Source organism: Oncorhynchus clarkii, chromosome 12 (assembly GCF_045791955.1).
Source record: "Oncorhynchus clarkii lewisi isolate Uvic-CL-2024 chromosome 12, UVic_Ocla_1.0, whole genome shotgun sequence".
Taxonomy (NCBI): Eukaryota; Metazoa; Chordata; class Actinopteri; order Salmoniformes; family Salmonidae; genus Oncorhynchus; species Oncorhynchus clarkii.
In genome coordinates this window covers 99,471,869-99,485,928 of record NC_092158.1, presented here as the reverse complement: position 1 = coordinate 99,485,928, position 14,060 = coordinate 99,471,869, and the positions used below count along the sequence as shown (strand labels likewise).

Genomic DNA, 14,060 nt, shown 5'->3' with positions numbered 1-14,060 from the left:
AGTAAAACATACATTAGTATCTAACTATGTACGTCGACGGACCGTAAAAAAATACAACTTCCAAGTCTTCAGTCCTTGACCCTCGAAGTAGCCTGTAAACCAATCCCTGTCAAGCAACCCCCACTTTGTCAGTGGGTGAGTTCGTTTTGCATGGCCCGATACCCCGAGTTAGTTAAAGATTTTTAAAGAACAATGGAATCGTTTAAAAAATAGGAAACTCCTCACCCTGGGCACCGGGCCTCGTTAAACGAGTTGCCCAGTGTGGTTGATAGTCCGGCAGTCTGATAGGGTGAATCACTTTTTCAACACCCACAAAACACCTACAGTCACGGCTTTCAGATCCAATCAGATGCCAATACTGATATGTGGCCCCGCCTCCTCTGTAATTTCCTCCTCCAGGGCAGAGCAGCCCAGCCGCAGTGTGTGTGTCCTGTTTGTGTCAACTTGACGAGTCGAGATGGCAAATGTGTTGAGAAATTCCGCTAAATTCGGGTGTTCAGGTATGTGAACTTACCTGACATTGAGTAAGTACAGCAGGAAGAGTTTAATAGCTATTTCTCCGGAGTTTTGATGGCCCATTTCGAGAACAAAGAAGAATATCAGTGGTTAGATTGCATGGCTAAGTAGTTAGCTAGCTAGCTAGCTAGCCTCCCCTTCCCTGGTCTTTCAGAAACTAGAGCAAAGTTCACAGGACGCTTGTGTCTGTCCTTATGTCGCGTAATGTCACATTGTCAGTTTGCGTGGGCTTTCTGGGATCTATCAAGTAGCTAACTATATCAACTAGCTAATATATCGTAGCTGTTATTGTAATTGTGAAAACATGTCTTGGGGGTGTGTCTGTAACTTTCTCACTCATCATTTATTCACGATTCATTCATCATTATTCATAATCATGGTAGCATCCACATTTTAATGTATAAGTGTTCAGAAACAATCTATTCTTATTTACAATAAAAGTGACTCCAAAATGACACTACATTATTTACCATTCATTTCTATTGGGCACCAAATAATCTGAAACAACCAAAACAAACAGCAAATGCAACCAACCAGTTTATAGAGTCACAAGCTTGATGTAGTCACTGCCTGTGAATATGGGACCAAATCATTTGTACTTCTTTAATTGACATAAGTGAATTTGTCCCAATACTTCTGGTCCCCTAAAATGGGAGGACTAAGTACAAGAAGTGCTGTAGTATCTAAATGGTTCACCTGATATGGATGAAAATACCCTCAAATTAAAGCTGACAGTCTGACCTTTAACCTCATAGTCATTGTACCATTTCAAAGTGCTGGAGTACAGAGCCAGAACAACATGACACTGTCCCAATGCTTGTGGATCTCACTGTATATAGTGAATAGGGCTCCAACAACATGACACTGACCCAATGCTTGTGGAACTCACTGTATATAGTGAATAGGGCTCCAACAACATGACACTGACCCAATGCTTGTGGAACTCACTGTATATAGTGAATAGGGCTCCAACAACATGACACTGACCCAATGCTTGTGGAACTCACTGTATATAGTGAATAGGGCTCCAACAACATGACACTGACCCAATGCTTGTGGAACTCACTGTATATAGTGACTAGGGCTCCAACAACATGACACTGACCCAATGCTTGTGGAACTCACTGTATATAGTGAATAGGGCTCCAACAACATGACACTGACCCAATGCTTGTGGAACTCACTGTATATAGTGACTAGGGCTCCAACAACATGACACTGACCCAATGCTTGTGGAACTCACTGTATATAGTGAATAGGGCTCCAACAACATGACACTGACCCAATGCTTGTGGAACTCACTGTATATAGTGAATAGGGCCACAACAACATGACACTGACCCAATGCTTGTGGAACTCACTGTATATAGTGACTAGGGCTCCAACAACATGACACTGACCCAATGCTTGTGGAACTCACTGTATATAGTGAACAGGGCTCCAACAACATGTCACTGATCCAATGCTTGTGGAACTCACTGTATATAGTGAATAGGGCTCCAACAACATGACACTAACCCAATGCTTGTGGAACTCACTGTATATAGTGAATAGGGCTCCAACAACATGACACTGACCCAATGCTTGTGGAACTCACTGTATATAGTGAATAGGGCTCCAACAACATGTCACTGATCCAATGCTTGTGGAACTCACTGTATATAGTGAATAGGGCTCCAACAACATGACACTGACCCAGTGCTTGTGGAACTCACTGTATATAGTGAATAGGGCTCCAACAACATGACACTGACCCAATGCTTGTGGAACTCACTGTATATAGTGAATAGGGCTCCAACAACATGTCACTGATCCAATGCTTGTGGAACTCACTGTATATAGTGAATAGGGCTCCAACAACATGACACTGACCCAGTGCTTGTGGAACTCACTGTATATAGTGAATAGGGCTCCAACAACATGACACTGACCCAATGCTTGTGGAACTCACTGTATATAGTGAATAGGGCTCTGTTTCAGACACAGCCATGGTCTTATAATACAAGGTCACATGGTTTCAGTGACGATGTCAACTATCATTATTCTGGTTCCTCCAGGAATGTCTACCCTGATGTAACCCTGATATCACATAGCCTGGTTCCTCTCTAGGTTTCTTCCTAGGTTCTGGCCTTTCTAGGGAGTTTTTCCTAGCCACCGTGCTTCTACACTTGCATTGCTTGCTGTTTGGGGTTTTAGGCTGGGTTTCTGTACAGCACTTTGAGATATCAGCTGATGTACGAAGGGCTATATAAATACATTTCATTTGATTATTCCACCCCCTCATTATTATATTGTTTTATTATATTGTTTTATTATTATATTGTTTTATTATATTGTTATATTATATTGTTTTATTATATTATTAAGTTAATTTATTATATTGTTATATTATATTGTTATATTATATTATTAAGTTAATTTATTATATTGTTTTATTATATTGTTTTATTATATTATTAAGTTAATTTATTATATTGTTATATTATATTGTTATATTATATTATTAAGTTAATTTATTATATTGTTATATTATATTGTTATATTATATTATTAAGTTAATTTATTATATTGTTATATTATATTGTTATATTATATTATTAAGTTAATTTATTATATTGTTTTATTATATTGTTTTATTATATTATTAAGTTAATTTATTATATTGTTATATTATATTGTTATATTATATTATTAAGTTAATTTATTATATTGTTTTATTATATTGTTTTATTATATTATTAAGTTAATTTATTATATTGTTGTTCTTCGGCAGGTGTGTTGTCCCAGTTGTCCATCCACAGTAGACATGGGAGAGAGTGTGTGTCGCCGTGCTTCTCTCTGCAGCAGAGAAACAACTCTACCTCACCTAAGATCAAGGTGGACCTGGACAACAGTACAGGTAAACCCCTGCACAGCTTCTTTACCTGTCCCAAATGGCACCCTGTCCCCTACATCAGGGTAGACAGTCCTGGTCCTGGAGACAACAGGTACTGTTTACATCAAGGTAGACAGTCCTGGTCCTGGATACAACAGGTACTGTTTACATCAGGGTAGGCAGTCCTGGTCCTGGAGGTCTCAGGTACTGTTTACATCAGGGTAGACAGTCCTGGAGGTCTCAGGTACTGTTTACATCAGGGTAGATAGTCCTGGAGGTCTCAGGTACTGTTTACATCAGGGTAGATAGTCCTGGAGGTCTCAGGTACTGTTTACATCAGGGTAGACAGTCCTGGTCCTGGAGACAACAGGTACTGTTTACATCAGGGTAGACAGTCCTGGTCCTGGATACAACAGGTACTGTTTACATCAGGGTAGGCAGTCCTGGTCCTGGAGGTCTCAGGTACTGTTTACATCAGGGTAGACAGTCCTGGAGGTCTCAGGTACTGTTTACATCAGGGTAGATAGACCTGGAGGTCTCAGGTACTGTTTACATCAGGGTAGATAGTCCTGGAGGTCTCAGGTACTGTTTACATCAGGGTAGACAGTCCTGGTCCTGGAGACAACAGGTACTGTTTACATCAGGGTAGACAGTCCTGGTCCTGGATACAACAGGTACTGTTTACATCAGGGTAGGCAGTCATGGTCCTGGAGGTCTCAGGTACTGTTTACATCAGGGTAGACAGTCCTGGTCCTGGAGGTCTCAGGTACTGTTTACATCAGGGTAGACAGCCCTGGTCCTGGAGGTCTCAGGTACTGTTTACTTCAGGGTAGACAGTCCTGGAGGTCTCAGGTACTGTTTACATCAGGGTAGACAGCCCTGGTCCTGGAGGTACTGTTTACATCAGGGTAGACAGTCCTGGAGGTCTCAGGTACTGTTTACATCAGGGTAGACAGCCCTGGTCCTGGAGGTACTGTTTACATCAGGGTAGACATTCCTGGAGGTCTCAGGTACTGTTTACATCAGGGTAGACAGCCCTGGTCCTGGAGGTCTCAGGTACTGTTTACATCAGGGTAGACAGCCCTGGTCCTGGAGGTCTCAGGTACTGTTTACATCAGGGTAGACAGTCCTGGTCCTGGAGGTACTGTTTACATCAGGGTAGACAGCCCTGGTCCTGGAGGTCTCAGGTACTGTTTACATCAGGGTAGACAGCCCTGGTCCTGGAAGTACTGTTTACATCAGGGTAGACAGTCCTGGAGGTCTCAGGTACTGTTTACATCAGGGTAGACAGCCCTGGTCCTGGAGGTCTCAGGTACTGTTTACATCAGGGTAGACAGCCCTGGTCCTGGAGGTCTCAGGTACTGTTTATATCAGGGTAGACAGCCCTGGTCCTGGAGGTCTCAGGTACTGTTTACATCAGGGTAGACAGTCCTGGTGTTAACAGGTACTGTTTACATCAGGGTAGACAGCCCTGGTCCTGGAGGTCTCAGGTACTGTTTACATCAGGGTAGACAGTCCTTGAGGTCTCAGGTACTGTTTACATCAGGGTAGACAGCCCTGGTCCTGGAGGTACTGTTTACATCAGGGTAGACAGTTCTGGAGGTCTCAGGTACTGTTTACATCAGGGTAGACAGCCCTGGTCCTGGAGGTACTGTTTACATCAGGGTAGACAGCCCTGGTCCTGGAGGTCTCCGGTACTGTTTACATCAGGGTAGACAGTCCTGGAGGTCTCAGGTACTGTTTACATCAGGGTAGACAGCCCTGGTCCTGGAGGTCTCAGGTACTGTTTACATCAGGGTAGACAGCCCTGGTCCTGGAGGTCTCAGGTACTGTTTACATCAGGGTAGACAGTCCTGGTCCTGGAGGTACTGTTTACATCAGGGTAGACAGCCCTGGTCCTGGAGGTCTCAGGTACTGTTTACATCAGGGTAGACAGTCCTGGAGGTCTCAGGTACTGTTTACATCAGGGTAGACAGCCCTGGTCCTGGAGGTCTCTGGTACTGTTTACATCAGGGTAGACAGTCCTGGTCCTGGAGGTCTCAGGTACTGTTTACATCAGGGTAGACAGCCCTGGTCCTGGAGGTCCCAGGTACTGTTTACATCAGGGTAGACAGTCCTGGTCCTGGAGGTCTCAGGTACTGTTTACATCAGGGTAGACAGCCCTGGTCCTGGAGGTCTCAGGTACTGTTTACATCAGGGTAGACAGTCCTGGTCCTGGAGGTCTCCGGTACTGTTTACATCAGGGTAGACAGTCCTGGTCCTGGAGGTCTCCAGTACTTCATGGTTTTGATTTAACCGACCTGGAAGACCAGGGGTGTGGAATTTAGGACATCACTGAACTGATATATTGTTGTAACTACACCCAAAAAATCTAAATGTCTCAGATTTTCCCCGGACCTCATAAATGGTCTCCTGATGTGGTTTCAGCGTTGGTGTGGACTTCCAATTGTGTTGTTTTTTCTTCTATCAAACAAATGTGATTTTGAGAGTGAAAACCTGAAAAAACAGAAACCTGGAAAAACTAAATGGAATCGGGCAACAATTGTAATCGTTTTTCATTATTTGTTATAGGGCCCTCTTCCCTATATAGTGTACTATTTTAACCACAGCCCTATATATTTAGTTGTTATAGGGCCCTCTTCCCTATATAGTGTACTATTTTAACCACATCCCTATATATTTAGTTGTTATAGGGCCCTCTTCCCTATATAGTGTACTATTTTAACCACAGCCCTATATATTTAGTTGTTATAGGGCCTTTATTTAACTAGCTAAGTCCAGTTTTAAGAACAAATTCTTATTTACAATGACGATCTACCGGGTCAGACCTGGACGACGGGTTACGGTTTTCACCACAGGGATTAGGCTGCCATTGGTTGTCTCCCCCTCCTCTCATCCCTCTCCCCCTCCTCTCCTCCCCCTCTCATCCCTCTCCCCCTCCTCATCCCTCTCATCCTCCTCATCCCTCTCATCCTCCTCCCTCTCCCTCTCCTCCTCCCCATCCTCCTCCTCCTACATCTCCCCCTCCCTCTCCCCCTCCTGCCTCTCCTCCTCCCTCTCCCTCTCCTCCTCCCTCTCCCTCTCCTCATCCCTCTCCTCCATATCATCCCTCTCCCCCTCATCCCTCTCCTCCTCCTCCTCCCTTACCTCATCCCTCTCCTCCTCCTCATCCCTCTCCCCCTCCTCATCCCTCTCCTCCTCCTCCCTCTCCCCCTCCTCCTCCCTCTCTAGGTGTAGCTGTGTTGAGGATGCAGAGCCCCCCTGTCAACAGTCTGAGTCTGGACTTCCTCACTGAGTTCTGTATCAATCTGGAGAAACTAGAGATGGATAAGAGTTGTAGAGGTCTGATCATCACCTCGGTCAGTACACACACACACGCACGCACGCACGCACGCACGCACACACACACACACACACACACACACACACACGTCCTGTCACAAAACCATGATACACACTATAACTCCCCCCGTGTGTGTGTGTGTGGTGTCCCAGACCCTCTCCAAGGTGTTCTCTGCGGGGCTAGACATCATGGAGATGTATGGGAAAAGTCCGGAGCGCTGTGGAGAGTTCTGGAAGGCTGTTCAGGAGATGTGGCTCAAACTCTACGGATCCAACATGGCCACCATAGCTGCCATCAACGTGAGTCAGCACACCCAGACTTCTCTGTCTGTGTCTCTGTCTGTTGGTCCCATGTGTTTATCTATATATAGGGCTCCTATCCAGCAGGTGGCTGTCTATTGGATGTGACTATAGGATCATGACTGATAATCACCTCCTTCTGTCTCCCTGTCTATTGGATGTGACTATAGGATCATGACTGATAATCACCTCTCTGTCTCTCTGTCTCTCTGTCTATAGGATGTGACTATAGGATCATGACTGATAATCACCTCTGTCTGTCTCTCTGTCTATAGGGCTCTAGTCCAGCAGGTGGCTGTCTCATGTCTATAGGATGTGACTATAGGATCATGACTGATAATCACCTCTGTCTGTCTCTCTGTCTATAGGGCTCTAGTCCAGCAGGTGGCTGTCTCATGTCTATAGGATGTGACTATAGGATCATGACTGATAATCACCTCTGTCTGTCTCTCTGTCTATAGGGCTCTAGTCCAGCAGGTGGCTGTCTCATGTCTATTGGATGTGACTATAGGATCATGGCTGATAATCCTCGCTACAGCATCGGACTCAACGAGACTCAGCTCGGCATCGTAGCCCCCTTCTGGTGAGGCACACACACACTAATACACACACACACTAATACACACTGAGTGTTGATGTGTTGAATCTGCTCAGGGTTGTGATGGTTCATGGTCACTGTAGTGTGTGAGGTGCTGAATGTGGTTGTGTTTATGTTGTGGTCGTGTTGTGGTCATGTTGTGGTCATGTTGCGGTCGTGTTGCGGTCATGTTGCGGTCATGTTGCGGTCATGTTGCGGTCATGTTGTGGTCATGTGGTCGTGTTGTGGTCGTGTTGTGGTCGTGTTGTGGTCGTGTTGTGGTCGTGGTCGCGTTGTTGTCGTGTTGTGGTCGTGTTGTGTTCGTGTTGTGGTCGTGTTGTGGTCGTGTTGTGGTTGTGTTGTGGTCGTGTTGTGGTCGTGGTCGTGTTGTGGTCGTGTTGTGTTCGTGTTGTGGTCGTGTTGTGGTCGGGTTGTGTTCATGTTGTGGTCGGGTTGTGTTCATGTTGTGGTCGTGTTGTGGTCGTGTTGTGGTCATGTTGTGGTTGTGTTTATGTTGTGGTCGTCTTGTGGTTGTGTTTATGTTGTGGTCATGTTGTGGTTGTGGTCGTGTTGTGGTCGTGTTGTGGTCATGTTGCGGTCATGTTGCGGTTGTGGTTGTGTTTATGTTGTGGTCGTCTTGTGGTTGTGTTTATGTTGTGGTCGTGTTGTGTTTATGTTGTGGTCGTGTTGTGGTTGTGGTCGTGTTGTGATCGTGTTGTGTTTATGTTGTGGTCGTGTTTATGTTGTGGTCGTGTTTATGTTGTGGTCGTGTTTATGTTGTGGTCGTGTTGTGGTCATGTTGTGGTTGTGGTCGTGTTGTGTTCGTGTTCATGTTGTGGTCATGTGGTTGTGGTTGTGGTTGTGGTCGTGTTGTGGTCGTGTTGTGGTCGTGTTGTGGTCGTGTTGTGGTTGTGTTTATGTTGTGGTCGTGTTGTGGTCGTGTTGTGTTCATGTTGTGGTCGTGTTGTGGTTGTGGTCATGTTGTGGTTGTGTTCATGTTGTGGTCGTGTTGTGTTCATGTTGTGGTCATGTTGTGGTCGTGGTCGTGTCGTGGTCGTGTCGTGGTCGTGTCGTGGTCGTGTCGTGGTCGTGTCGTGGTCGTGTCGTGGTCGTGTTGTGGTCGTGTTGCGGTTGTGGTTGTGTTTATGTTGTGGTCGTCTTGTGGTTGTGTTTATGTTGTGGTCATGTTGTGGTTGTGGTCGTGTTGTGGTCGTGTTGTGGTCATGTTGCGGTCATGTTGCGGTTGTGGTTGTGTTTATGTTGTGGTCGTCTTGTGGTTGTGTTTATGTTGTGGTCGTGTTGTGTTTATGTTGTGGTCGTGTTGTGGTTGTGGTCGTGTTGTGATTGTGTTGTGTTTATGTTGTGGTCGTGTTTATGTTGTGGTCGTGTTTATGTTGTGGTCATGTTGTGGTTGTGGTTGTGTTGTGGTCATGTTGTGGTTGTGGTCATGTTGTGGTCGTGTTGTGGTCGTGTTCATGTTGTGGTCATGTTGTGGTTGTGGTCGTGTTGTGGTCGTGTTCATGTTGTGGTCGTGTTGTGTTCGTGTTGTGGTCATGTTGTGGTTGTGGTCGTGTTGTGGTCATGTTGTGGTTGTGGTCGTGTTGTGTTCATGTTGTGGTCATGTTGTGGTTGTGGTCGTGTTGTGTTCATGTTGTGGTCATGTTGTGTTCGTGTTGTGGTCATGTTGTGTTCGTGTTGTGTTCATGTTGTGGTCGTGTTGTGTTCATGTTGTGGTCGTGTTGTGGTCATGTTGTGGTCGTGTTGTGTTCATGTTGTGGTCGTGTTGTGTTCATGTTGTGGTCATGTTGTGGTCATGTTGTGGTTGTGGTCGTGTTGTGGTATTGTTGTGGTCGTGTTGTGGTATTGTTGTGGTCGTGTTGTGGTTGTGGTCATGTTGTGGTTGTGGTCGTGTTGTGTTCATGTTGTGTTCGTGTTGTGGTCATGTGGTTGTGGTTGTGGTCGTGTTGTGTTCGTGTTGTGGTCGTGTTGTGGTCATGTTGTGGCCGTGTTCGTGTTGTGGTCGTGTTGTGGTCGTGTTGTGGTCGTGTTGTGGTCATGTTGTGGTTGTGGTCATGTTGTGTTCATGTTGTGGTTGTGTTTATGTTGTGGTCATGTTGTTTTCGTGTTGTGGTCGTGTTGTGTTCATGTTGTGGTCATGTTGTGGTCATGTTGCGGTCCAGGTTTAAGGACACGCTGGTGAACACGGTTGGTAACCGGGCAGCAGAGCTGTCGTTGGAGCTGGGTCTGTTGTACAGCGCTCCTGATGCCCTGAAGATCGGCCTGGTGGACCAGTTAGTCCCTGAGGACCAGGTCCTCTCCACTGCACAGGACACCATGTCCAAGTGGCTGGTTGTACCAGGTCAGAATATTGTCTCTGTCTCTCTCTGTCTGTCTCTCTCTCTCTCGCTCTCGTCACTGCTATATGTATTGGCCTCATGTCCTTCGTCAGAGTTTTCGATTCTTCAAAGTAGCCACTCTAGTAAAAATAAAGAGAAACCCTTGAATGAGTAGGTGTCCAAACTGTTGTCTGGTGCTGAATATAAACTCCTCTCCCTCTAGACCATGCCAGACAGACAGATATATCTGTGTGTATATAAACTCCTCTCCCTCTAGACCATGCCAGACAGACAGACAGATAGATCTGTGTGTATATAAACTCCTCTCCCTCTAGACCATGCCAGACAGACAGACAGATCTGTGTGTATATAAACTCCTCTCCCTCTAGACCATGCCAGACAGACAGATATATCTGTGTGTATATAAACTCCTCTCCCTCTAGACCATGCCAGACAGACAGACAGATAGATCTGTGTGTATATAAACTCCTCTCCCTCTAGACCATGCCAGACAGACAGACAGATCTGTGTGTATATAAACTCCTCTCCCTCTAGACCATGCCAGACAGACAGACAGATATATCTGTGTGTATATAAACTCCTCTCCCTCTAGACCATGCCAGACAGACAGACAGATAGATCTGTGTGTATATAAACTCCTCTCCCTCTAGACCATGCCAGACAGACAGACAGATCTGTGTGTATATAAACTCCTCTCCCTCTAGACCATGCCAGACAGACAGACAGATAGATCTGTGTGTATATAAACTCCTCTCCCTCTAGACCATGCCAGACAGACAGACAGATAGATCTGTGTGTATATAAACTCCTCTCCCTCTAGACCATGCCAGACAGACAGACAGATCTGTGTGTATATAAACTCCTCTCCCTCTAGACCATGCCAGACAGACAGACAGATCTGTGTGTATATAAACTCCTCTCCCTCTAGACCATGCCAGACAGACAGACAGATCTGTGTGTATATAAACTCCTCTCCCTCTAGACCATGCCAGACAGACAGATAGATCTGTGTGTATATAAACTCCTCTCCCTCTAGACCATGCCAGACAGACAGACAGATAGATCTGTGTGTATATAAACTCCTCTCCCTCTAGACCATGCCAGACAGACAGACAGATCTGTGTGTATATAAACTCCTCTCCCTCTAGACCATGCCAGACAGACAGATAGATCTGTGTGTATATAAACTCCTCTCCCTCTAGACCATGCCAGACAGACAGACAGATAGATCTGTGTGTATATAAACTCCTCTCCCTCTAGACCATGCCAGACAGACAGACAGATAGATCTGTGTGTATATAAACTCCTCTCCCTCTAGACCATGCCAGACAGACAGATAGATCTGTGTGTATATAAACTCCTCTCCCTCTAGACCATGCCAGACAGACAGACAGATCTGTGTGTATATAAACTCATCTCCCTCTAGACCATGCCAGACAGACAGACAGATCTGTGTGTATATAAACTCCTCTCCCTCTAGACCATGCCAGACAGACAGACAGATAGATCTGTGTGTATATAAACTCCTCTCCCTCTAGACCATGCCAGACAGACAGACAGATCTGTGTGTATATAAACTCCTCTCCCTCTAGACCATGCCAGACAGACAGACAGATCTGTGTGTATATAAACTCCTCTCCCTCTAGACCATGCCAGACAGACAGACAGATCTGTGTGTATATAAACTCCTCTCCCTCTAGACCATGCCAGACAGACAGACAGATCTGTGTGTATATAAACTCCTCTCCCTCTAGACCATGCCAGACAGACAGACAGATCTGTGTGTATATAAACTCCTCTCCCTCTAGACCATGCCAGACAGACAGATATATCTGTGTGTATATAAACTCCTCTCCCTCTAGACCATGCCAGACAGACAGACAGATCTGTGTGTATATAAACACCTCTCCCTCTAGACCATGCCAGACAGACAGATAGATCTGTGTGTATATAAACACCTCTCCCTCTAGACCATGCCAGACAGACAGATAGATCTGTGTGTATATAAACACCTCTCCCTCTAGACCATGCCAGACAGACAGACAGACAGATCTGTGTGTATATAAACACCTCTCCCTCTAGACCATGCCAGACAGACAGATAGATCTGTGTGTATATAAACTCCTCTCCCTCTAGACCATGCCAGACAGACAGACAGATCTGTGTGTATATAAACACCTCTCCCTCTAGACCATGCCAGACAGACAGACAGATCTGTGTGTATATATTATATAAACACCTCTCCTCTCCCTCTAGACCATGCCAGACAGATAGATCAGTGTGTATATATTATATAAGCACCTCTCCTCTCCCTCTAGACCATGCCAGACAGATAATGTATAATCTGTGTGTATATAAACTCCTCTCCTCTCCCTCTAGACCATGCCAGACAGACAGATCAGTGTGTATATATTATATAAACTCCTCTCCTCTCCCTCCAGACCATGCCAGACAGATCACCAAGTCCATGATGAGGAAACAGACCATTGACAAGCTGCTGTCCAACAGGGAAGCTGACATCACCAACTTTGTGAGCTTCATCACTAAAGACTCCATCCAGAGGTCCCTGCGCATGTACCTGGAGATGCTCAAGAGTAGAAAGGCCTAGTCTGGGGCCCGAACGGCTCCCCCATTCCCTGTATAGTGCACTACCCCTATAGGTAGGCCTAGTCTGAGGCCCGAGCGGCTCCCCCATTCCCTGTATAGTGCACTACCCCTATAGGCTCTGGTCAAAAGTAGTGCCCTTGGCCCTATAGACCCTGGTCAAAAGTAGTGCCCTCGGCCCTATAGACCCTGGTCTAAAGTAGTGCCCTCAGTCCTATAGGCCCTGGTCTAAAGTAGTGCCCTCAGTCCTATAGACCCTGGTCAAAAGTAGTGCACTATAGGGAATAGGGTGCCAGTTGACACACTACCCTGTCATATATATATATATATATATATATATATATATATATATATATATATATATATATATATATATATATATTAGGGCATTTTGTCAGCTGTATTTCATTCTATTTCTGTCTGCAACCTTCATGAAACGACACGGGGTGTGTTTATTAGTGCAGACCGTAGCGAAACGTAGTGCAACAGAAAACGAAAACAACCGTTTTGTTATTGGACAAAATCAGGTAGTTCACTCCTCGTTCTGGCTCGTTTGGATCCTAATGAACACACCCCCGGCCTTATTTCCCCCTGCCACAATGTTTGACTGTTTGGACTGAAACAACGAGCACTGTTACGATGTAGGTGATTGTACAGGAAGTCATCTTGCCTTTGTCTCTGAATATAATGTTTGGACTGAAACAACGAACACTGTTACCATGTAGGTGATTGTACAGGAAGTCATCTTGCCTTTGTCTGTGAACATAATGTTTGTGATCTTTTCCTGTACTGTTGGTTTGTGATCTTTTCCTGTACTGTTGGTTTGCAAGTAAACATCTGTAAAATACCTTCCGTGGAATGTGTGTTGAGTTTCATGTTCCACGATGTCACGAGTTCAGGCCAGGGTTGACTAAATTCTGTCCTGCCCCAACGGGGGTGTGTGTTGAGTTTCATGTTCCACGATGTCACGAGTTCAGGCCAGGGTTGACTAAATTCTGTCCTGCCCCAACGGGGGTGTGTTGAGTTTCATGTTCCACGATGTCACGAGTTCAGGCCAGGGTTGACTAAATTCTGTCCTGCCCCAACGGGGGTGTGTGTTGAGTTTCATGTTCCACGATGTCACGAGTTCAGGCCAGGGTTGACTAAATTCTGTCCTGCCCCAACGGGGGTGTGTGTTGAGTTTCATGTTCCACGATGTCACGAGTTCAGGCCAGGGTTGACTAAATTCTGTCCTGCCCCAACGGGGGGGGGGGGGGGGGGGGGGGTGTGTTTTTTTCTTTTTTGCACTTCACAGCTGATTTGAAATAACCAACTCCTCATCAAGCTTTGATTTGAATCTGCTGTGTAGTGTGTTAGGGCAACAAAAGTTAATATGCCCCCAGGTGGGGCCCCGGGACCGAGTTGGGGAGACCCTGGTTTAGAGGTGGGGCCCCGGGACCGAGTTGGGGAGACCCTGGTTTAGAGGTGGGGCCCCAGGACCGAGTTAAAC

At 45.8% G+C, this 14,060-nt stretch overlaps 1 protein-coding gene across 2 annotated transcripts; it reads left to right on the top strand.

Moving 5' to 3' along the window:
- Window positions 1-389: 389 nt before the first annotated feature.
- On the top strand, window positions 390-13,424 carry LOC139421736 (enoyl-CoA delta isomerase 1, mitochondrial-like). 2 transcript variants are annotated; one of them, XR_011635675.1, is made up of 8 exons: window positions 398-500; window positions 3,290-3,415; window positions 6,623-6,750; window positions 6,887-7,033; window positions 7,495-7,616; window positions 9,791-9,969; window positions 12,409-12,860; window positions 13,099-13,424. XR_011635675.1 is itself a non-coding variant. In XM_071172856.1 (7 exons), the coding sequence occupies exons 1-7, from the start codon at window positions 458-460 to the stop codon at window positions 12,573-12,575; spliced, it is 912 nt and encodes a 303-aa protein (XP_071028957.1). In that variant the 5' UTR covers window positions 390-457; the 3' UTR covers window positions 12,576-12,863. The 2 variants fall into 2 exon arrangements, 1 of the variants encoding a protein (XP_071028957.1); XM_071172856.1 differs by lacking the exon at window positions 13,099-13,424 and having other exon boundaries at window positions 390-500; window positions 12,409-12,863.
- Window positions 13,425-14,060: the final 636 nt, after the last annotated feature.